This window comes from Pinus tabuliformis, chromosome 6 (assembly GCF_031772625.1).
Source record: "Pinus tabuliformis cultivar Carrire ecotype Pingquan chromosome 6, CPIR1, whole genome shotgun sequence".
NCBI lineage: Eukaryota > Viridiplantae > Streptophyta > Pinopsida > Pinales > Pinaceae > Pinus > Pinus tabuliformis.
Window position 1 is genome coordinate 755,509,430 of NC_142292.1, and position 22,631 is coordinate 755,532,060.

The 22,631-nt window shown below is 39.9% G+C and overlaps 1 protein-coding gene across 1 annotated transcript in view; it reads left to right on the plus strand.

The window, feature by feature from the left end:
- The first annotated feature begins 16,623 nt into the window (after nucleotides 1–16,623).
- LOC149260933 (uncharacterized) overlaps nucleotides 16,624–22,631 on the plus strand; it is a 104,573-nt gene continuing 98,565 nt past the window's right edge. Inside the window, exon 1 of the mRNA XM_089380926.1 lies at nucleotides 16,624–16,875. Within this exon, the coding sequence (XP_089237052.1) occupies nucleotides 16,834–16,875 (42 nt within the window). The 5' untranslated portion in view covers nucleotides 16,624–16,833. The remainder of the gene's footprint in view (nucleotides 16,876–22,631) is intronic.

A 22,631-nucleotide genomic window follows, 5' to 3' on the forward strand; every position in this document is an offset into this window, starting at 1 on the left:
ATTAATTCAACTAATCAAAAATTGTTGCACGTTTCTCTGTCCATTCAAATTTATTTCCTTTCTTCTACAATGATGTGATAGGATAGGCAATCCATGAGAAGTCCCTAATGAATCTCCTGTAGTAACCTGCCAACCCCATGAATGATCTAACCTCATCCACATTCCTAGGAGCTACCCATTCCATGATAACTCTTATCTTCTTTGTGTCCACTACTATGCCTTCTTGGAAACCACATGCTCCAAGTAATGTACCTCTATCTGAAAGTAACTGCATTTACTAAGCTTGGCATACAACTAATGCTCTCTTAGCAATCTCAAAATTGTTCCTAAGTATTTGACATGATTGTCCTCTTTCTTAGAATATATCAATATATCATCAATGAATACAATCACAAACTTGTCTAGATAAGGACACAACACACTATTCATCAAGCACATGAAAGTAGATGGAGCATTAGTCAAACCAAAAGGAACATCATCAAACTCATAATGCCCATACCTGGTCTAGAAAGAATTCTTGTAGATGTCCTCTTCTTTAATGTGTACCTGATGGTATCCTGACCTCAATTCAATCTTCAAGAATATTGTTGCTCCCTTCAACTAGTCAAAGAAGTCATCAATCCTCAACAACAGATGCCTGTTCTTGATGGTCACCTTGTTCAGATGCCTGTAATCAATGCACAATCTAAGAGTACCATCCTTCTACTTCACAAACAACACTATTGTACCCCAAGGCAACACACTTGTCCTAATGTGTCTCTTGTCAAGAATTTCCTTCAACTACAACTTCAGTTCCACTAACTATGGAGTGCTCATCGTGTATGGTGCCTTTGATGCTGGTGTTTCCTGGTACCAAATCAATAGAAAATTCCACTTCCCTGTGAGGCGGCAACTCTAAAATATCTATTGGGAATACATCCCAAAATTGCTGCAAGACTGGATACTTCTTCAGGACTTCTGCATCCTTAACATCCTTACCTTTATCACTGGAGATATGAACTACAAATAACACAATCTGTTTCCTACGACTTTTACTGCATAGATGTAACCATTATAACTGATGTTTCCTACTTCTTACCCTGTAATATTGTTTGTTCTCCATTGTCATCCAACCACTCAATGGCCTTGTCATAACAATCCGCCTTAGTCTTGTGAAGCTACAACCAATCCATACCCATAATCATACTATATGAACCCAACAAAAGTACATTCAGATATGTTGATGTAGGCATACCATTCAACTCAAATGTACAAGCTCTTACCCAATGATGAACTCTCTTCTTAGTACTTGTAGCCAACTGCACTGACCAAGACTCTGCATGCACTTCTTTTCTCAAACCATACTTATCCACTAGGTCAGAGTTGGCATAACTATAATTAGATCCAGGGCTAATCAAAATAGAAACAACTTGCTTTGTAATGCTCTGTCCAACATCCCTAACTATCTACGCCTCCTTAACACTATGGATATGAGGCCTACCACCCTGATACGACAGACAATCCCTCTTGAGATGCTCCTTGCCATGTATCCAACACTGCAACTGTCCCTTACTCGCACTTTTATTATGTTTCCCTCCAAGCTGTGACCCATGTCCCTTTCCAACTACATTGAACTTCTTGTAAGGAACAACATTATCTTTCTCACTTGCATCCTGAGGTCTTGTTCACTTCGATTGGCATTTACATTTCGTCTTGTCTTTCCCTTTCCAACCTTGATGAGACTTCGTCTTACGATTTGATTGCTCATAACAGTGTTTTAATTTCCCAATGACTTCTTCCAGTGGTCGAGGCTCATCATACTCAATCCGATCTTTAAATGCTAATGGAAATCCATTAACAAATCTCTAAACTTTGGACTACTCATCCTTAAGATATGGTACATACCTCAATAACTTAGTCATGTACTCCTCATCTGTCATCGATCCCATCTTCAGCTCATAAAATTCCTTGGCTTTACTATCACAGTACCTCTCTGACAACTACTTCTTCCTAAAAAACCTTTTGAATTCATGCCAACTCAACTCCTTCATCTTGATGTCTCTGACCCACTTCACATCTTCCCACTAGATGTTTGCTTTCCCTTTGAGGTTGAAAATATTTGTCCTGGCCTTCATGTTCTTTGTGTAATCATGTAACTCAAAGAATTTATTCATTCCAAGCAACCATGCCTCTGCATCCTCCGACTTCTTCAACTCTCCATCAAATGTAGGTGGGTTGGATTTCTTAAACTCATCTGACAAATATCCCCTATCACTCCTCCTATAAGGATGATAGTGATGATGACCATGGTACATGTCAGAACCATAACTAGAATAAAGCCCATGTCCATTGCCTCTCCTATCATGTGTATCCAAGAATCTACCATCCATGATGATGTCATCTTTGTCTGACCTGTGCCCACCATGAGATCTGCTACCATATGTTCCATTAGTCATATCCTCTTGTCCATGGTTGAGCCTGAGCGATCCCTATATTTGCAAGTCTTACAAAATTTGAAGGATAATTGCATTGACTTCTGCTTGTTTCTTTTATGCCCTGGAAAGTCTCTCCTACGACTGAATGATCATGTCATTATCCTCCTTGCAACTTCTTATTTATACCTTCAAACTCCTCAAAATTTTTGCTATGTGAGAGGAATACTCATCACCATGTTGCTCGTTTGATATGTAGGGAGAGTCTCGTGAACTATAATCCACCATTTTTCTAGTCGTCTTTGATCCTCTACTTCAGCAAACATTTCATGTCAGATAACAAAATATAAACAAAATCAAATGTACCTTAGTGAAGTTCAGGGGAGGCTATCTCGTCTACAAGATCAATCCAGATTAGCACAATACATGTATAATCATAATCATAACAATATATATAGACATCATGAAGGAATATATCAAATGCATACCATGAATTTACGCATGATAACCATGACCATAAAAAGGCATGAATCACAAACATATAGACACTGGCATGCATACTAAATACATATACGGTTGACATGCATTCATGACAACCATATCCCAACAACAACATCAACAACTTCTACATATCAACACAAATGCAACAATGACCACGACCTTGCATACATAAGCACATATACAACCTACATACATGCATGACAACCACATTCTTCCCATCCAGTCCAAGTGTTCAACCATGCTCTGATATCACTCGGTAACACCCTCCTCCCACAATTACCCAAACTTACTGGTCCACTGGGGTAAATATGTGATGAAGAGTTGCTATGATATGACTCAACCTCCTAGATCACCTTAAGGAAGTGGAATCAATGGACTAAATCCATACTGACCTTCCTCAGGAGCTACAATACCCCCAAGAGCCAACCAACCACTCTAGGTGCCCATCCCCTGAGTTAACTTGTTTTTTCACTGACCTAGACTCCTAGTCTCTCCCATGACAAAGCAAGACAACGGCTGTAACCCTCCAGTCACTCCCATGAGCCTGCTTCCCAGCAACTGTAGACTAAATTGCTCAATTCTGTGTCAGCGGCCCCGAGATCTAAGCCACTTTTCAATGTAGTTGGAAAGGGACACGGGTCACAACTTGGAGGGATCCAAACCTCTGTCGAGAATTTGATGAAAAAGGATAAATGACACAAAGATAAAGCCTTTAATCCAAAACTCAATCAAGGACTTAACATGACCCATCCTAATCATGATAGGCATTCTGTCAAACACATCACGAACATGTAATGTACAGGTAATAAATACGCTTATCTGAGAATCATAAAGAGGGTTTGATGCCCTCTCATAATAGCTGCAATATCATCTATTAGGTCATGCATTAATTAACAATTCATTTACTAACTAAAAAATGATGAGAGTCATAACTCAAGTCTATCATGAGACCATACTTATAACCAAAATAATAACAGTGTTAGAACAACCATCAAAGCTACATAATAACAAGCATAAATACTCTTGAAATACAAGAGGAAAAGAGAAATCTTATTAACATATGAAAAGACAACCAAGTCAGGGACTTCCACGTACCACCCAACCATTGATTAGGCTAAACCAATTCTTTCTTTCAGCCAATCACCCCCGTGCCATATTCCAAGCATGAATGTGGGACTCACAACAAAACCAACCAGGACTTCCTCAGGATTTACCATGTTCCCACCATTACTGGTAAAGGGATTCCTAGGCTTGAAACCCTCATATATACAACCAGGCTTTATTATATATCCCGCCATTACCGGTCAAGGGATTCCTAGGCCAAACAATAAACATACACTACCAGGATTTACCGCAATGCCGCCAAAATCAGTCAAGTGATCACTAGGCCCTAGCAAGCATGGATGCCTCCATATTTATTCACCGATACCTTGAGGAATTTTCTCATCTCCACCCTCTGGCTTTACTGTGTATCTCGCCATTACTGGTCAAGGATTTCCTAGGCCCTAGGAATTTTCATGAGACCACCTCACCTGGTTCCAAAACCATCTGACAATCCAACTCAACCAAATGAAAGAACCCCATCACACCATGGCTATCTGGAAATGGAAAGGCGAGGTTGAAACCTCTGTCACACCTGGAAAAACCCATGCCAATGGCAACAAAAGAACCAAATACACACATGCATGTACAATGCATGCCAAAACTAGCAAGGAAATCATACATGTGACTTGGTACCTGCAAGTAATCTCGTGGTACCCACTTCATCCAACTCTTCCTTGCTTGATCTTTGCTTCACTTTGTTTCTTTGTCCTTCCTTTGCCTTCTTTTCGCCAATGCTAGAGTGCTCCAAGAATGCTCTAAAGTGTGCAAGAGTATGAGAGGGAGAATAGAGAGAGCTCCAAAACTGAATTAACAAAAGGTTGTAACTGATCCTCAGAAGCCTTTTTATTAATGAGGCCTTTATTTTCTTCAATTTCTCTATTTTCCTTCAATTTCTTCCTCACATGCAACTTGTGACCTTTCACCTTCCTTTTATCCTATTTTCCTTTATTTTCATAATCAAAATGCCAATTAATGCCTCTTGCCTTTTCAAATCCTTTGCCATTTCCTTTTCCAATTCCCCCTTAGCCATAATAACCAAATGAACACCCACTAGGATGTTTTCCCCAACATTCAACTTCGAATAAGTGTCCCATGACCTTGGTCTTATTTTGCCTTTATTAACTTTATTACATGAATTTTTAACCCAGGGTTGTTACAAGCTTAGAGGTATCAATCCAAGCAAATCAAGGTGGATAAAGATCGGGAAAAGTGAGGGAGATGTACCCTCACTTGTTGAGTAAAAACAAACTCTTGATGGTCCAAAATCTTTGAGTGGAGAGGAGTGATCCAAGGGATCAAAAATATGTTCAAAAATGTAAGTGCTCAAAATATCCCAAAACTAGTGCCAAATCGTAGATCTCATCATTTTGATTCCAACGATGCTTGAATCGCCTCAATCTGACATCGTATGAGGAAGTTATCACGTTCTGAAGTTTTTTGCAAATAAATAAAAAGTCAACTTGCAGGGTTGACTATGCAGATCGTACGCTGATGTGGCAAACCATACGCTGACTTCAGCAGGCTGACTGGACTGTATGGCTGGTAGATTGGCTAATCCACGAGGACACGTGGTGTGGTGGTATTGGTTAGAGGGTTCATGATTTGGGCCAATCCCAGGCCACCATGTGGGTCAATTAGAGGGACCACATGGCCCAATGAAAGGACGCCACGTGGCCTCGGGAATGGCGCAATTTTCTTTGTAAGTCAACCAACCAACTCCCTAGGGGTTGACCCCAAGACCTCCCAAACGCGCAACAGACGCCAAACCAGGGCACCACGTGGCCCAATGAAAGGACGCCAAGTGGCCTCAGGAATGGCGCAATTTTTTTTGTAAGTCAACCAACCAACTCCCTAGGGGTTGACCCCAAGACCTCCCAAACGTGCAACACACGCTAAACCAATCAGCTACACGACGGTTCTTATTAAACATAGTGTGCAGATTATATTTAATGTGGTATGGTCTTATGGTTAGGGAAAGTGTTGGGCCGGCGGGCGCGCCTAACCGGCCCAACCATTGGTTTTATTGGCGACATATAAATGATGATGACGAAGACAAGAGGCTAGGCGCATGGCATTAACCACTCGTGCCCCTACCATATAACATTTAATACGATTTGTAACAACCTTGGTGAAAAGTTCATGTAATAAAAGTAAATAAAGGCAAAATAAGACCAGAGGCAAGGGATACTTGTTCCAAGATGAATGTTGGGCAAAGATATCCTAGTGGGCATCATTGGATGTGTGTTTATGGCTAAAGAAATTGGCAATGGCATTAAAAGGCAAAAATACATTTTTGGCACATTTATTTATGAAATAAAGGAAATTAGGAGAAAAGTAAGGTGAAAGGTCACAGGTTGCATGCGAGGAGGAAAATGAAGAAAATGGAGGCCTCATTAATAAAAAGGCATATGAGGTTCAGTTGGAAAACACTTGGCTCAAGCTTAGTCAGTGCTAAGCTCTTGGTCAGTTCAAGTTTGGAGCTCTCCCATTATTCTCTCTCTCTCTCACTCTTGGTCACTTAGAGTTTTCTTGGAGCACTCTAACTTTGGATCAAGGAAGGAAAAGCAAGCAAAGGGAAAGGAAGTAAAGCAAGGATCAAGGAAGGAAAAGCAAGCGAAGAGAAAGGAAGGAAAGCAAGGATCAGGGAAGGAAAATCAGGATCAAGCATCTTCAACAGTGATACTTGCAGGTAACCTCTTGCATGTGTGATTTCCTAGCTGGTTTGGACATGCATGGCTTTGCATGTTGGTGTATGGTTCTCTTATTATCGGTGGCATGGTTTTGTCAGGTTATGATAGTGGTTTTGAGCCTAGCCTTGCCGTTTTCCAGATGCCATGGTGTTGGGATGCCTTTTTCCAGATGCCATGGTGCAGAGGTTGCCCATGAGGAGGAAAATGAAGGAAAATAATGGAAAATGAAGAAAATAGAGGCCTTACTAATAAAAAGGCTTCTGAGATTAGTTGGCAAGCTCTTGGCTCAAGCTAGTTAGTGTTAAGCTCTTGGTCAGTTGAATTTTGGAGCTCTCTCATTATTCTCTCTCTCTCTCTCACTCTTGGTTACTTAGAGTTTGGAGCACTCTAGCTCTGAATCAAGGAAGGAAAAACAAGCAAAGGGAAAGGAAGGAAACCAAGGCTCAAGGAAGGAAAAACAAGATCAAGAAAATTCAGAAGGAATACTTGCAGTAACCTTTTGCATGTGTGATTTCCTAGCTGGTTTGGACATGCATGACTTTGCATGTTGGTGTATGGTTCTCTTGCTGTCGGTGGCATAGTTTTGCCGAGTTATGACAATAGTTTTTAGCCTAGCCTTGCTTTTTTCAGATGCCATGGTGTTGGGATGTTTATTTTGGTTTTTGAGCTTTAGTTTTCTGGATGGATTTTGGAATCTGGGGCAAAGGTGGTCTCAAGTTTCATTCCCAAATGCCTAGGAATCCCTTGATCGGTTTTGGCGAGATACTTAGTAAAGCCTAAGCGAGGAGTCTCAGTTTAGGGCCTAGTGATCTGGGTTTGGATTGTAGTAAAACCTGAGAGATTGGTCTTGGTTTAGGGCCTAGTGATACGGGGTTGGATTGCAGTAAAACATGAGAGGCAAGGAGATGGAAAATTCCTAAAGGATGGGGATGGATTTCAGATGACATTCCAAGTTCGGTTTGGTTGTGATTGGAGCACCGATTTTGGTGTGATCACGGTTTGATGAGGGTAGAGGTGGTTTAACCTCTCGATTCCCTTGCTTGTTTTATGAGAACCCACACTCAAGCTTGGAATATGGCATAGGGGGTGACTGGCTGAAAGAAAGAATTGGTTCAACCATGTCTATGGTCGGGCGATATGTGGAAGTCCTGAACCTGGTCAGACTTGCCTATGATTAATGAAAGCTAAGTCCTCTTACTTTTGCACTTGTTTATATGTGGATTTGATGGTTGTCATATCTCTGATATTTACATGGTTTAATGTTGGTTATAAGCATGGTTATATGACTGGTTCATGTCATGGTTATCTCATGTTTTTACTTATAAATGAATGGATAATGTATCTATGACCTAATAGATGATAATGCAAAAAATGACCTAAGGGAACAATGGCTCATAGCGATTCTTAGATAAGTATGAGATCCCCATGCTCAGATTTGTTATTTACACTTGTAGGTTGCATATTTACTAAGTGTTTGACAAAATGTTTGTCATGGTTAGACTTGGTTAGGTCAAGCCCTTGATCAAGTTTTGCATTAGAGGCTTTGCCTTGGTGTCATTTATTGTCTTGGAAGGTCTCATCAAGTTCTAGGCATTGGTTCAGAAACTAGCCCTAAAAAAGTGGCTTAAATCTCGTAGTCTCTGGCACAGAACTGGTTGAAAAATACTGCAATCTCTCCCTTGCGGGCATTGTGGGAGCGACTATAGGTTTCCAGTCGCATGCATGCCTTGTCATGGGAGCGACTATGGGTTTAATTCATTGAAATGCCAGGTTAACTCAGGGGTTGGACACTTGGAGTGGTGGATTAGCTATTGGGGGTCCTAAAGCCCCTGAGGGAGGTCTAAAAGGTCTTGTTTTAACGACTCCATTTCCTTAAGTTTATCTAGGAGGTTGAGTCTTATCATAGTGGCCTCTTGTCGCATGTTTACCCTGGGTGGCCGTAGCTTGGGTAGACGTGGGAGGAGGGTGTTACATGATCGACTGCAAGGTTAGCGCTGGGTGCGTGGCACACCACCCACACCATGATCACATGAATATCCTGAAACCAAGGAGGAAGGCCACGATTTGTGGATCGAACCAAGGACCTCTAGGTTTCCAACGGAGTGCCTCAACCAATAGAACACAAAACAACTTTGTTGCACAAATTTGTAGAGTGGGACAATTTGTAGAGCTATTTGCAGACAATTTGAAGAAGGAGGCCTATCTTGGCCATTTTTCAACCTTTTTTAGCCCAATAAGAGCCTAGACAAGGGTTTTTGGGCATTTTGGACGCAATGTAAGTACTGTTTTTGCAAATTGAGGCTTGTCTGTTGATTTATTTGAGCATATAGTAAAAAATGCCACCTTTGGAAGATGGACCTAAAGACATAGCCCAAGAGGAGTGAACTCTGTCATTAATTTGTTGTGTTTTGATGTTGCATGTTTTCCATTTTAACTATTAAATTATGCAAAATTTACTTTAGTTTGTGTGCTTTTGCAATCATGATCCATTGCCTAAAAGACATAAACTAGCTTGTAAATCATTTCATGAAACCTTCATTTTTTAAGTTTGGATCAAGAAGTCAATATTGTAACTTTAGTTAAGAGTTGAAAGAGTCAAATTTAATCACTAGTAGGCTAACGGGCTACGTTATAACTAGGCCACTAGGAGGAAAAGGAATCCCATTCTATTGGAGTGCAGTTTATTCCATAGATGAGTAGAGTAGTTGAGAGTGGATTGAGAGGGAGAGCAAATTGGGAGTGTTTGTGCACTGTAGTAGCCCATGTTGAAGAATGTAACTGGATTCGGTCTTCATAATGACTTTCGTAATCATGACATTGTATATCTTATATAAAAAAAGAAAATTAATTTTTATTTGTTCAAACATGGGTTTTATGCTCAAAGTCTAGGTTAAAGCATGTTGTTCATGCTTCTAGGGCTCATCGAGTCAAAGAAGTTTTTTTTGTCATGTACTGAAGTCTCGTTTGGACTTGTTGTAATAAAGGAAAGTCATTATTTTTTAGTCTAGAAAGTCAATTTATCCTCCTAGATCAAGCCATCCATGCTATGGTCAAGTTAACCTAGAAGAGGCCTATTCGACTCCTTAAAATGACTATAAATAGTAGGGACTTCGACTCATTTGGAACACACACTCACACAAGTTCGATCTACAACAAGATAAGAAAGAAGAGTGAGAAAGTCGAGAAGAAGAAGGAGAAGTCTAGGCGAAGAAGAAATCTTGAAAAACATATTTTCTATCCACAAATGCGAAGTTGTCTAGGGTTTTTGTGCGAATTGCAGGGGCTAAAGTTGCAAGCCAAAAATTGCAGATCTAAAGTTGCAAGGCCTAGATTTTAACTAAAGTTTCTTTGACCGAGTTTGTCCTTTGTTGACTTTAAAAGACTTTGACTTGTTTGTAATAGATCTTGTTGAAGGGATGACTTGGTACTTGGGAGGAACTCTGACTTTGAACTTCAGGTCTTGGAAGTCTCATTTTGATTTTATTTTATAAGAAGAGAAGTATTCTTTCTGGGTTTTCCCCTTGGAGGGGTTTTGCCTTGGCTTGGAGCATATATCTTGTGTACTTTGTCTTTATGTGATCTTCACTATTTTTGGTAATTGCTTGATGAAGAAGAAATAAAAGTAATAAAAGACCAACTAATATCACAAGTAATTATCAAGCAAGGAAAGTCAACTATAATATACAAATACTTTGTTTTTCCAACAACCCATGGGGCCTCGGGTCTCACTGTTTGTACTTGCATCCATTTCCATTTAGATAAAGAGAGAGTATATTAACCTCAACTTCCAACCGAGTTTTCTCTTGCAAGACTTTCCCAGATCATATCTTGTGTTCATTATGGTTTATAAGTTTTTTTTCATTGTTCTCTTTTTCATATTTTAGCTATTGCATGCATAAGCATAACACAATAATTAACGAATTCATAAATCTAAGGAGAAATTAACCTCGATAGTGTAGATTTTTGATTTCAATCTATCTAGTAGATAAGTTGTGACAAACTATCCAATGAAATATCCACAATAATCTATGGATCATACTAATCTTAACTACTATACTTTGATTTGCATACCACTTTTTGCTTTAAACTTTTGGACTACCAAATCCCTCTTTTGATGTCAACAATGTAAGCACATTACAAAATATTAGAACTCTAAATCAATAACCATTACATGTGATTTATGATGTTGATCTATGATGGTTGTGTTTTGAGCTAACCAAATGTGATATGTTTATACATGATGTTTTGATCAAACAGTTAGCTTGACTTGTTGTGACAGGAAGCGAACAAGATTGCAAGTGTACCTTATTAACGAACTACCAATGAGGTATGATTTCAGGTTATTTTGATTTATTTGGATCTAATGGAAATTATGTGCTTGGAATAAGAATGCATGAACATGCTTGATTGGGTGGTTGAAATCGACTGCAATAATTGGCAATAACAACAAAAGAAATTGTAACATGCAACAATATGCTAGTAAAGTACTTCAGGAGCAGGGCCATTGTTGGACACCGGTTACCATAGTGTCCATTGATTGCCATGAGCATGCTATGACCGGTATGATGGTTTTGAGGCAGGTATATGCCTTGATTGTTGATCCTTCGATGTGAGGAAGCCTTACCAAGGGATGGATCACCCGAGATAGGGGATTCTAGGGAACTTGGAAGATGAGTGACTACACAAAAGGGGTTGATCGGATTTCCTGAAGGACTGTGTAGCAGAGAAGGGAAGGCCGCAAATGTATTTGCTTTGGTCATTAGCATTGCCAGATGAAATCAGATGCACATTGGGAGTGCGCCCTAGAACAATGAGCCGGTAGCTGTTCGCGGAGAGGACAAGAGGCGCAAGATTATCATGTTGGACATTGGATACAACTTTGACTATGGTAGTGGATTCTAGACTTCATGAGAAAGAGGTGAATCCTAGTACTACTTTGAGGGTGGAGGTGTGATCCTCTGGATTCCCTTGTTGACTGGTACATGCATCTTATCCTCTTATTTTCTAGTTAAGAAAATGTGCATATGTGTATATGTGGTCATTGTAAATACCATAATGAGTTGTGTTATAAAGCTCTAGTATGCAGTATGTTGTCATGATGTTTTGCCTTTGAGCAGGTCTTTCATTATAAATACTGCAACGAACTAAGTTATACAGCTCCACGAGCAGTATGTTTGCTTTTTAGGTCTATTGTTGAGGCCATGGTGTGGTTTAACAACAAGGACAGTGTTCCCCAAGGGGGAGGTTTTTGTAACAACCCTGGTGAAAAGTTCATGTAATAAAAGTTAATAAAGGCAAAATAAGACCACGGGTAAGGGACACTTATTCCAAGCTGAATGTTGGGCAAATATATCCTAGTGGGCATCACTAGATGTGTGTTTATGGCTAAGGAAATTGGCATAGGCTAAAGCAAAGGCATTAAAAGGCAAAAATGTATTTTTGGCACATTTATTTATGAAATAAAGGAAATTAGGAGAAAAGAAAGGTGAAAGGGCAGAGGTTGCCCATGAGGAGGAAAATGAAGGAAAATAATGGAAAATGAAGAAAATAGAGGCCTTATTAATAAAAAGGCTTCTGAGATTAGTTGGCAAGCTCTTGGCTCAAGCTTAGTTAGTGTTAGGCTCTTGGTCAGTTGAATTTTGGAGCTCTCTCATTATTCTTTCTCTCTCTCACTCTTGGTTACTTAGAGTTTTCTTGGAGCACTCTAGCTCTGAATCAAGGAAGGAAAAACAAGCAAAGGGAAAGGAAGGAAAGCAAGGCTCAAGGAAGGAAAAACAAGATCAAGAAAATTCAGAAGGAATACTTGCAGTAACCTTTTGCATGTGTGATTTCCTAGCTGGTTTGGACATGCATGACTTTGCATGTTGGTGTATGGTTCTCTTGCTGTCGGTGGCATAGTTTTGCCGAGTTATGACAATAGTTTTTAGCCTAGCCTTGCTTTTTTTCGGATGCCATGGTGTTGGGATGTTTATTTTGGTTTTTGAGCTTTAGTTTGCTGGATGGATTTTGGAATCTGGGGCAGAGGTGGTCTCAAGTTTCATTCCCAAATGCCTAGGAATCCCTTGATCGGTTTTGGCGAGATACTTAGTAAAGCCTAAGCGAGGAGTCTCAGTTTAGGGCCTAGTGATCTAGGTTTGGATTGTAGTAAAACCTGAGAGATTGGTCTTGGTTTAGGGCCTAGTGATACGGGGTTGGATTGCAGTAAAACATGAGAGGCAAGGAGATGGAAAATTCCTAAAGGATAGGGATGGATTTCAGATGACATTCCAAGTTCGGTTTGGTTGTGATTGGAGCACCGATTTTGGTGTGATCACGGTTTGATGAGGGTAGAGGTGGTTTAACCTCTCGATTCCCTTGCTTGTTTTATGAGATCCCACACTCAAGCTTGGAATATGGCATAGGGGGTGACTGGCTGAAAGAAAGAATTGGTTCAACCATGTCTATGGTCAGGCGATACGTGGAAGTCCTGAACCTGGTCAAACTTGCCTATGATTAATGAAAGCTAAGTCCTCTTACTTTTTCACTTGTTTATATGTGGATTTGATGGTTGTCATATCTCTGATATTTACATGGTTTCATGTTGGTTATAAGCATGGTTATATGACTGGTTCATGTCATGGTTATCTCATGTTTTTACTTATAAATGAATGGATAATGTATCTATGACCTAATAGATGATAATGCAACAAATGACATGAGGGAACAATGGCTCATAGTGATTCTTAGATAAGTATGAGATCCCTATGCTCATATTTGTTATTTACACTTGTAGGTTGCATATTTACTAAGTGTTTGACAAAATGTTTGTCATGGTTAGGCTTGGTTAGGTCAAGCCCTTGATCAAGTTTTGTGTTAGAGGCTTTGCCTTGGTGTCATTTATTGTCTTGGAAGGTCTCATCAAGTTCTAGGCATTGGTTTGGAAACTAGCCCTAAAAAAGTGGCTTAAATCTCGTAGTCTTTGGCACAGAACTGGTTGAAAAAGACTGCAATCTATCCCTTGCGGGCATTGTGGGAGTGACTATAGGTTTCTAGTCGCATGCATGCCTTGTCATGGGAGTGACTATGGGTTTAATTCATTGAAATGCCAGGTTAACTCAGGGGTTGGACACTTGGAGTGGTGGATTAGCTATTGGGGGTCCTAAAGCACCTGAGGGAGGTCTAAAAGGTCTTGTTTTGACGACTCCATTTCCTTAAGGTTATCTAGGAGGTTGAGTCTTATCGCATGTTTACCCTGGGTGGCCGTAGCTTGGGTAGACGTGGGAGGAGGGTGTTACATGATCGACTGCAAGGTTAGCGCTGGGTGCGTGGCAAACCACCCACACCATGATCACATGAATATCCTGAAACCAAGGAGGAAGGCCACGATTTGTGGATCGAACCAAGGACCTCTAGGTTTCCAACGGAGTGCCTCAACCAATAGAACACAAAACAACTTTGTTGCACAAATTTGTAGAGTGGGACAACTTGTAGAGCTATTTGTAGACAATTTGAAGAAGGAGGCCTATCTTGGCCATTTTTCAACCTTTTTTAGCCCAATAAGAGCCTAGACAGGGGTTTTTGGGCATTTTGGACGCAATGTAAGCACTGTTTTTGCAAATTTAGGCTTGTCTGTTGATTTATTTGAGCATTTGAGCATATAGTAAAAAATGCCACCTTTGGAAGATGGACCTAAAGACATAGCCCAAGAGGGGTGAACTCTGTCATTAATTTGTTGTGTTTTGATGCTGCATGTTTTCCATTTTAACTATTAAATTATGCAAAATTTAATTTAGTTTGTGTGCTTTTGCAATCGTGATCCATTGCCTAAAAGACATAAACTAGCTTGTAAATCATTTCATGAAACCTTCATTTTTTAAGTTTGGATCAAGAAGTCAATATTGTAACTTTAGTTAAGAGTTGAAAGAGTCAAACTTAATCACTAGTAGGCTAACGAGCTACGTTATAACTAGGCCACTAGGAGGAAAAGGAATCCCATTCTATTGGAGTGCAGTTTATTCCATAGATGAGTAGAGTAGTTGAGAGGGAGAGAAAATTGGGAGTGTTTGTGCACTGTAGTAGCCCATGTTGAAGAATGTAACTGGATTCGGTCTTCATAATGACTTTCGAAATCATGACATTGTATATTTTATATAAAAAAAGAAAATTGATTTTTATTTGTTCAAACATGGGTTTTATGCTCAGAGTCTAGGTTAAAGCATGTTGTTCATGCTTCTAGGGCTCATCGAGTCAAAGAAGTTTTTGTTGTCATGTACTGAAGTCTCGTTTGGACTTGTTGTAATAAAGGAAAGTCATTATTTTTGAGTCGAGAAAGTCAATTTATCCTCCTAGATCAAGCCATCCATGCTATGGTCAAGTTAACCTAGAAGAGGCCTATTCGACTCCTTAAAAAGACTATAAATAGTAGGGACTTCGACTCATTTGGAACACACACTCACACAAGTTCGATCTACAACAAGATAAGAAAGAAGAGTGAGAAAGTCGAGAAGAGGAAGGAGAAGTCTAGGCGAAGAAGAAATCTTGAAAAACATATTTTCTATCCACAAATGCGAAGTTGTCTAGGGTTTTTGTGCGAATTGCAGGGGCCAAAGTTGCAAGCCAAAAATTGCAGATCTAAAGTTGCAAGGCCTAGATTTTAACTAAAGTTTCTTTGACCGAGTTTGACCTTCATTGACTTTAAAAGACTTTGACTTGTTTGTAATAGATCTTGTTGAAGGGATGACTTGGTACTTGGGAGGAACTCTGACTTTGAACTTCAGGTCTTGGAAGTCTCATTTTGATTTTATTTTATAAGAAGAGAAGTATTCTTTATGGGTTTTCCCCTTGGAGGGGTTTTGCCTTGGCTTGGAGCCTATATCTTTTGTACTTTGTCTTTATGTGATCTTCACTATTTTTGGTAATTGCTTGATGAAGAAGAAATAAAAGTAATAAAAGACCAACTAATATCACAAGTAATTATCAAGTAAGGAAAGTCAACTATAATATACAAGTACTTTGATTTTCCAACAACCCATGGGCCTCGGGTCTCACTGTTTGTACTTGCATCCATTTCCATTTAGATAAAGAGAGAGTATATTAACCTCAACTTCCAACCGAGTTTTCTCTTGCAAGACTTTCCTAGATCATATCTTGTGTTCATTATGGTTTCTAAGTTTTATTTCATTGTTCTCTTTTTCATATTTTAGCTATTGCATGCATAAGCATAACACAATAATTAACGAATCCATAAATCTAAGGAGAAATTAACCTCTATAGTGTAGATTTTTGATTTCAATCTATCTAGTAGATAAATTGTGACGAACTATCCAATAAAATATCCACAATAATTTATGGATTATACTGATCTTAACTACTATACTTTAATTTGCATACCACTTTCTGCTTTAAACTCTTTGGACTACCAAATCCCTCTTTTGATATCAACCATGTAATCACATTACAAAATATTAGAACTCTAAATCAATAACCATAAGAAGGTTAAAAAAATAAGATGCACAAATGTAATTTCAACCTAACAAAACAACAACCAAAATGTAGTGAACGAGGCAATGCGTAAGTGATGCAATCAAAGTTGGCTTCCAACACCCCCACTAACCGTAAATGGCCCAATGTTAATCAATAACATAGAGCCAAACCAAGCTGCAATCATGACATTATGTGAAGCAAACAATAGACAATGTAGATAGAGGAAAATACTCTTAAAGAAAACACCCCTTGGGATTTGTACACCGCATATCACCAAGTCACCATTGATAATTCCATATAATCACCTGGGATTTGTTTGCACTTTAACTAATAAAAACTAATGGCATTAAGAAAATATTTGAGTTCAGAGTAATTTCTCATGTCTCTCCACGTACGTGACGAATGTACAAATATTATATTATAATTTTTTTAAATATATCGTACTCACTAGCTGTCATCATTTGTGTGAAATTTCTGTTCACTAAACCTCGAAGGGGACGAGCTCAGTCATCCGTTTGTTGTTGAATGAGCGGGAGGCATCAACTGACATGTATTTGAGTTGTCTGCCATTTTGCGAAATTCTTGAGCTGGTCTGTCATATGGTTTCAAGATGTTCAAATTTATAGTTATTAGTTGAAGAATACAAAACAGTGGCAGTTGCAGTCATGGCCAAGCGCGAGCTTTCAAGCACGCTAAGAAACCTAAAGGCAAGTGCAAACCTCTTCTCTTAACAGTTGAAAACTTATATTTTGAAGGCCATAGATGGAGAGGTTTGTGGGTTCTCTTTAGCTTATTTCGAGGGTTTCATTTTCTGATTCCCTCTTGTTCATGAGAATACCAATTTGAGCTCATTCTTACGGTATTTATACAAGCTTTTAAATGGTATATCGAAATATAAATAAATCGAAATAACTAGGTCTTAATGTGGATTATTGTATATGCTACTCGGAACAGAATGGTGCACACAGCACTGTCTGATCCTTTCCGTTTTTAGCATTTTGCATTGAATAGCGCGCATTTGAGGCCATATTTTCCACACCCGCAACTGTGTTCTTGGGTGCAACTCGTTTGCCCATATCTTGCATAATGTGTTGCGCAACAGGGTTGTTTTCATTTTCTGCAAGTACTTCACATAGTTGTCTTGTCAAGCCAATGACGTTGTCTCATCCTTTGAATCCTTCGGTGAATTGGCTTGTTTGCATCTTGAAGTTTGGAGGTGTTGTTAATTATTCTATGTTTTAGCTTTTATGGCCGGACTTTAGCGAGATACAATTGTGAATGAGATTGCCATCTTCGGTTGTTTAAAATATATTATTGATTCCATAAATGGATTGAACACCCGAGACAATCTTGGAACACCTGCATTATGCAGGTTACACAACTCAAATATGTAGTTGTAACAAATATCTACCGAATTTTGAGCAAAATTGACCAAAACTTTGAAGAATCAGGCTGTAGGAACAGGGGAAAATTTCTCAAACTGTGTGCCTATGGTGTTTGAAAAACTGTTTGCTGATATTTTTTGGGCATTTAACATCAAATGTCCCGATTTTTGGACGGAAGAGAGTATGAATCTCCATGCAACATCTGCTTTACAATCAGGGCTACCTTTGTCTAGGAGCTGCAACTGAGAATTGTCTGTTTTATTAAAGTCCTTGAGGACTTGCCTCTGGCTTCTTATATGTTGGAAATACTGAGAGGGGGGTGAATCAGTATTTCTTTTTTTCGCTATTGTTTTACTAGTTAAAACATATATGTTCAGAAACACAAAATGAACAGCAGAAATAAATGCTTTTATTAATATAACTGTGCAGTAAAATGAATACAATAAATAGATTGTCACAATTGGTTGCCAAGCTCCAACTTGGACTTTGGTGAGGCTCCAACCTCCTGAGCACCAACTCTATTTTGCCAAGACACCAATCTTGGACTTAGGAGCACCAACTCCCAAGGACTTCAATCCTGTTCTATTCTGAGGCTCCAACCTCTTTGGTATACACTGGTGTGCTGCTGCGCTCTTTTCAGGTTTCCACTGCTTCTGCTGCCCCCTTTTCTTCTGCTGCTTTCACTATCTCATGCTCAGGTTATACCGTCCACGAACGACACCTCAGTTCTCTGTTTTTGCTGCTTTTATATGCTCCATGCCCCTGTCCATTCGTTTCCTCTTACGTGCTGGCTCTTTGGCTTCCTCCTCACTTGATCGCTTGACACTTCGGCTTCCATTTCTTTGCTTTCTTTTTTTCCTTACAGGCTTTATCGGTGCTTTTAATCACCCATCGGAAGCCACCACCTGAGCGTTTTAATCAACCATCGGAAGCCACCACCCGAGCGTTTTAATCACGCATCGGAAGCCACCACCCGAGCGTTTTAATCACCCATCGGAAGCCACCACCCGAGCGTTTTAATCACCCATCGGAAGCCACCACCCGAGCGTTTTATCAACCATCGGAAGCCACCAACCGAGCCTTTAATCAACCATCACCGAGCGCTTTAATCAACCATCACCAAGCGCTTTAATATATACCTTAACCCCGCGGCCATGTATCATATAATACACGGAAAACATTATAAACCCCTGCTCTAATTCAAATGCCGGACTTCAATTATTATGCACTCGCCTTTACAATTATCGGCGGGTCCGGATTTCGGCGGTCGCAATAACTCTTAAGTCCTGACCTCCGACGAGGTGCGGACCCGATGCCCTTTTAGACTCCCTTCTATGTTGGTTTCGGGTCCGATGTATATTGGCACTCGCTGTAAACAATAGTCCCGATCCTCCGACGGAACGCGGACCCAACGCCTTCTTATACTCCCGTCTCTATATTGAATTCGGGTCCGGGATATCGGCAGGTTCGCTTCGGCGGATTTGTAACGCGAAGGTTTAGCGGACCCGATCTCCCTTTAGGCTGCTCTCTAATATGATTTCGGCGATCGCTACCTCCGCTGCTCCGATGCGATACAAGAGTTCTGCGGACCCGATATGATTTTACACTCCACTTGATAAGGGACTCGGCTCCGGAAGTCGGAACTTTGCACTGCTGAAGGCCCTTTCCGGACCCGATCTACTTTATACTGGCTTCATAATATTTCGGCTCTGTTAATTCAGAGCTTTCACTTCGGCGGTTCCGAAAGGCTCCACTCCTCCGATGCGCATATATATGCCGATTGCCGATTAGATCTCCGCTGTCCATTATTCCTTCAGATCGGACGGTCAGCGCTAAATCGCATATTGCGTCCATCGCATATCGCATCCTCCATTCTCCATTCCCCGATCGCCGATTTGGCGAAATATATATATATATATATATATATATATATATATATATATATATATATATATATATATATATATATATATATATGCCATCGGGTCCATATGTGCCGAAACACATTTAACTTGTGTTGTTTCCGCCAAAAAGGAAAAAGGCCTTTGATTATTATAAATGCATATATGTAGATTTTGGGCGCTCAAACACTCCCGATAGCATTAATACATGCATATGTGGGTTTCCATTGCCCGAACAACTCCCGATAGTATTAATGAAGGCATATATGGGTTTTGATCGCCCGAACAGCTCCCGATAATGTTATCTGAGGCATATATGGCTCTGTTTGCTTCATTTGCTCCTCCGATGGCTCCTCTTGCTCCGATATGCTCCGATAGCTCCTCCGATGGCTCCTCTTGCTCTGGCACTCCTCCGATATGGCTCCTCTTGCTCTGATATATGTGGCTCCTCCGATATGGTCTGCTCCTCTTGGCTCCGATATGCTCTGTCTCCTCCTCTTGAATATTGCCATATTGACATCAATGACAATCTGTGTCCAACAATCTCCCCCTTTGTTATTGATGGCAATATTCTTCTGCTTTCTCCCCCTTTGACATCAATGGCAAAGGAATGCATACGAACTCCCCCTGTCAAGTTGCTCCCCCTGTCCTGCTGCATCTTTATGAATAGACTTGAGTGATGATAAAGAAATAACCCCCATCTTTTGTCGCAGGTGTTCGAATGCTTCCCGAGGAAGAGGTTTAGTGAAAATATCAGCTATCTGCTCCTTAGTACTTATATATTCCAGAGCGATGTTTTGTTCAGCTACTTGCTCACGGAGGAAATGATACTTGATTGGTATATGTTTGGTTCTTGAGTGCATCACTGGATTTTTACTGAGACTGATAGCACTAGTGTTGTCACAATAAACAGTAATTGGTTGATCTGTACATATGTTTACATCCTTTAGCGCTTCCTTCATCCATAGTATCTGAGTACAACAGTCTGCTGCAGCAATATACTCGGCTTCGGTTGTGGATAATGATATGGATGATTGTTTTTTGCTGAGCCAGGATACCAAACAGTCTCCTAGGAAGAATGCATTTCCACTAGTACTTTTCCGATCATCTATATTTCCAGCCCAATCAGCATCAGTGTATGCAGTTACAGTCAATGTTGAACTCTTTGGGTACCAGAGACCAAAATCAGAAGTTCCCTTCAAATATCTGAGAATTCTTTTTACAGCTAATAAATGAGATTGTTTGGGAGCCGATTGAAATCTTCCCACCATTCCTACTGCTTACATTATGTCAGGTCGTGTAGCTGTTAAGTATAGGAGGGCTCTAATCATTGACCTGTAATGAGTTGCATCTACTAGAGGGGAGTCATCATCTTTGCTCAGTTTGCAGTTTGTGGTCATGGGGGTGCTCATGGGTGCACAGTCCTCCATTCCATATTTTTTGAGCATGTCTTTTAGATATTTGGCTTGAGATATATACAATCCTGCTCTGGTTTGAGATACTTGAAGTCCAAGGAAGTGGGACAGTTCACCTATCATTGACATCTCAAATTCTTTTGCCATTCTTTGAGAAAATTCATGGCTCATTTCATCATTATTACTAGCAAAAATCAGATCATCGACATAAACAAGAGCAACTAGTAACTTACCTTGATCTGTCTTTATGTATAGATTGCTTCCAGCCACTCCCTTTTTGAAGCCTTGTTGTTGGAGATAGTTATCCAGTCTTGCATACCAAGCTCTAGGAGCTTGTTTCAACCCATACAAAGCCTTTTTCAACTTACAGACTAGGTCCTTTCCTGCTGTCAGATCAAAGCCTTCTGGCTGCTCCATGTAGACTTCCTCCTTGAGTTCCCCATTTAGAAATGCTGATTTCACGTCCATTTGATAGATTTTGAATCCTTTCGAGCAAGCAAATGCTAAGAACATCCTGATAGCTTCCATACGGGCCACTGGTGCAAATGTCTCTTCAAAGTCAACTCCTTCAATTTGTGAATAGCCTTTGCAGATAAGTCTTGCCTTGTTTCTGATAACCTGTCCTTCCTCATTCATTTTATTTTTGAACACCCATTTGGTTCCTATTATGTTTTTGTCCTTTGGACGAGGTACCAACTCCCATGTCTTGTTCTTCTTAATTTGGGACATTTCTTCTTCCATTGCTTTTACCCAATGAGGATCTTTACTTGCTTCTGTGAATGTTTCTGGTTCTATCATAGATAGGAGGGCAATGGCTTTTCTCTTGGGTGAGGTGGTTATCCTTCTTCTGGTCCGCACACCTTCATCTTTATCGCCAATGATTTGTTCTTGTGGATGATATCTTTCTACATACTTCATCTTTGAAGGGGTATGAGGTGGTTCTCTTTCCTCTTCTTCTTCTTCATCATCTATCTCTTCTTCTTTAGGTTCTTCTTCTTCAATGAGAAAGTCATCTTCTTGTTCTTCAATTTCCTTTTCTGGAAGATCTTCATCAACCTTTACATCGATGCTTTCCACTATTTTCTTCAGTCGAAAATTGTAGCACTTGTAAGCCTTGCTCTGTGGTGAATATCCAAGAAATATCCCCTCATCAACCCGAGAATCAAATTTTCCAGGTGAACCATCATTTATTTTTATGAAGCACTTGCTTCCAAATATTTTGAAATACTTCACCGAAGCAGGTCTCCCTTTCCATAGCTCATAAGGAGTTTTGTCACAATTTGGTCTCAATTGAGTCCGATTCAATGTATAGACAGCTGTCCCTACTGCTTCCCTCCAGAATTTAGGTTGTAGATCTGCTGCTAACAGCATGGTTCTTGCCATTTCTTGGACAGTTCGGTTTCGTCTTTCAACTACCCCATTTTGCTGAGGTGTTCTGGCAACCGAGTATTCCCTTTTAATTCCATGAATATTGCAGAACTCTTTGAACTTGTTTGATGTGAATTCTCCTCCTCGGTCTGTTTTGAGACACTTAATTTTTGAATCTTTTTCATTTTCTACAAGGGCTTTTAGATTCTTAAAACACTCAAAAGTTTCAGATTTATACTTTATGAAATATATCCACATCATTCTAGTATAATCATCAACAAATAATACAAAGTACCTTTCTCCTTGGAGTGCTTGATTTCTAGTTGGCCCACACACATCAGCATGTATGATCTCCAAGGGCTTTGATGTATAGTGTTCCTTTGTCTTGTGGCTG